The following is a 2207-nucleotide window of genomic DNA, read 5'->3' as shown; positions in this document are numbered from 1 at the left end:
TTGAAGGTATTTTCCTTTTTTTTAACATTTGACAGTTTTTAAACATTTTTAAAAACTCTTTCTCTGCATGTTTTTAACTTCTAACAGCTTTTATAAGTTTTAAAACACTTTTTTGCATGTTTTTTATGTTCAACAACTTTTAAATGTTTTAAAAACAGCTTTATGCATGTTTTTAATGTTTAACAACATTTAAATGCTTTAAAAAGAGTTTTATGCATGTTTTTTTTATGTTTAACAGCTTTTAAATGTCTTAAAAACAGTTTTTCTACACTTCTTTTTAACTTGTATGTTTTTTTGTAGATAAGGAATATGCACGAGAGTTGGGTAGAGTGTTGGAGAAAGCGGATTTCGATATTTGCAAAGGTGTTGTAGGATTTCTAGAAAAATTTAAAACAAAAATAGAAATTGTTTCAGCATCTTCTAAACCTTTGGCACACATATTTCTCCGAGAGATTTTAGACGTTGACCAACATCTACGAGAGTGGGAAACGAGACCAGAATTTTTCTTAAATGGTGAGGACATGAGGAAGAAATTTGATAAGTATTGGGGGTCGTTCGATAAGCTCAATGATTACATGTACTTTGCTGTGTTGTTGGATCCCCAAATGAAATCTTCGTTTATTCATCATGCCTTTAAGACTATCATAAACATAAGGTAGAACGTGAATACAAATACGATTACTGAATCAGATATTGAAATAAAGGCGTCTAATATGCTTAGAGAGGTTGAACAAAAGTTGGAGAAGTTTTTTATGAGGTACAAAGAGTTGTACGGTAATGAATCATCTCAAGAAGAAAGAGTTGGAGATGTGGTTCCTCGTGATGACGGGAACGGTTATTTAGGTGCGTTCCTTAATGTGGGAGGCAAATCGATGTCAGTGGAAAACGAGTTAAAGAGGTATTTGAGAGAGGGAGTTGTAACTTACACCAAAGACTTTGACATTTTACAATGGTGGAAACACAACAACATGCGTTTCCCAATCGTTTCTCGGATGGCGAAAGGTAACTATTATTATTATTATTATTATTAGTGTATTTAGTGTTTATTGATAATCTAACTTTTTGTAACGTTTTTTTAAAGATATTCTGGGGATACAAATATCTACCATGGCATCCGAGTCGGCGTTTAGCACGAGTGGTCGTATATTGGATGTTTATCGAACAAATTTGTCATCAACAATAGTCGAGGCGTTGGTTTTCACAAAAGATTGGGTTAGAAAAGCTAGCAAACCAATTGTAGACGATATTGACGACATCTTACACGATGATGACATAGCATATGGTAATTAGTTTTAACTTTTAAAACGTATTTGTTGTTTTATTTTCTACAAATAATATTTATATGATATTGACTTTTGTATTTTTTTTGTTTTTATATAGCGATTGAAGAAGCACTACTACGCGCCGAATATAATAATGGAAAAACAACAATGACAACGGATGTCTAATAGCCCAATTTAAATGTGGTTTTTTTTATGGATTTATATATTTTTGATGTTTAAGACTTTAACTAGAAACACATGATGCCATCACATGGATTGTTTTTTTGTTGTATTTTTACATTTGGGTTATTTTGGTTGTTGCAATCAATTTGGACAGATTTGCCCTTATGTTTTTGTTAATTGTTCGAATTATTAGTTAATTTGGTTGTATGAGTTTATATTCTTATTTTATGAATCAAATAGCATCACATGAATCAAATACCATCAAGTTAGTACTGTCTTAAAAGCAAATCTATTAACTTAATAAACAATTTATACCTGTTGTTTTATATCACCATGAATAGTGTGATAGAGAAGCCATTCATGCATAACAAATAACAAATATTTGGAATATATAAACGGTCACTAACTTTAAATTTTGTCAGATTCTAATTAGACTTGTTATGTTGTCTTCCAATTTATGAATAGCCATGGCAGGGAAGCCATTCAAGTCACTACAAATAAAATGTCATTTAGTGGCATACATTTATAATGGCATATATTTAATGTGCCACTATATCATGTTTCTAGTGACATATTTTTATGTGCCACTATAAAAATTAATAAATTTAGTGACACTTAACATTATATGTCATTGATATTTATAATTATTAGTGGCATAATGATTTAATATGCCATTAAAAGTTATATTTTGTTATATAGTATAAATATACAACTGTTATAATAAGAAAAGTAAATTACAAAACTAGTCCCTAATCTTTCAAA

The 2207-nt window shown here is 30.0% G+C and overlaps 1 protein-coding gene across 1 annotated transcript; it reads left to right on the top strand.

Moving 5' to 3' along the window:
• The first annotated feature begins 294 nt into the window (after positions 1-294).
• Positions 295-1652, top strand: LOC111897264 (zinc finger BED domain-containing protein RICESLEEPER 2-like). Its single transcript, XM_023893223.3, has 3 exons — positions 295-1002; positions 1082-1282; positions 1381-1652. The coding sequence occupies exons 1-3, from the start codon at positions 714-716 to the stop codon at positions 1446-1448; spliced, it is 558 nt and encodes a 185-aa protein (XP_023748991.1). The 5' UTR covers positions 295-713; the 3' UTR covers positions 1449-1652.
• Positions 1653-2207: the final 555 nt, after the last annotated feature.

The sequence above is a fragment of the Lactuca sativa genome, chromosome 5, assembly GCF_002870075.4.
Source record: "Lactuca sativa cultivar Salinas chromosome 5, Lsat_Salinas_v11, whole genome shotgun sequence".
Taxonomy (NCBI): Eukaryota; Viridiplantae; Streptophyta; class Magnoliopsida; order Asterales; family Asteraceae; genus Lactuca; species Lactuca sativa.
The sequence above is the reverse complement of the archived record's forward strand: the minus strand, read 5'-3'. Positions and strand labels throughout refer to the sequence as shown.

Excerpts from the sequence above, each read along its gene's own strand:
- LOC111897264 (XM_023893223.3), top strand. The coding sequence starts at position 714 with ATGCTTAGAGAGGTTGAACAAAAGTTGGAGAAGTTTTTTATGAGGTAC. Across the intron at positions 1,003-1,081 it reads CGTTTCTCGGATGGCGAAAG|ATATTCTGGGGATACAAATA; the intron begins GTAACTATTATT and ends GTTTTTTTAAAG. Across the intron at positions 1,283-1,380 it reads CGATGATGACATAGCATATG|CGATTGAAGAAGCACTACTA; the intron begins GTAATTAGTTTT and ends GTTTTTATATAG.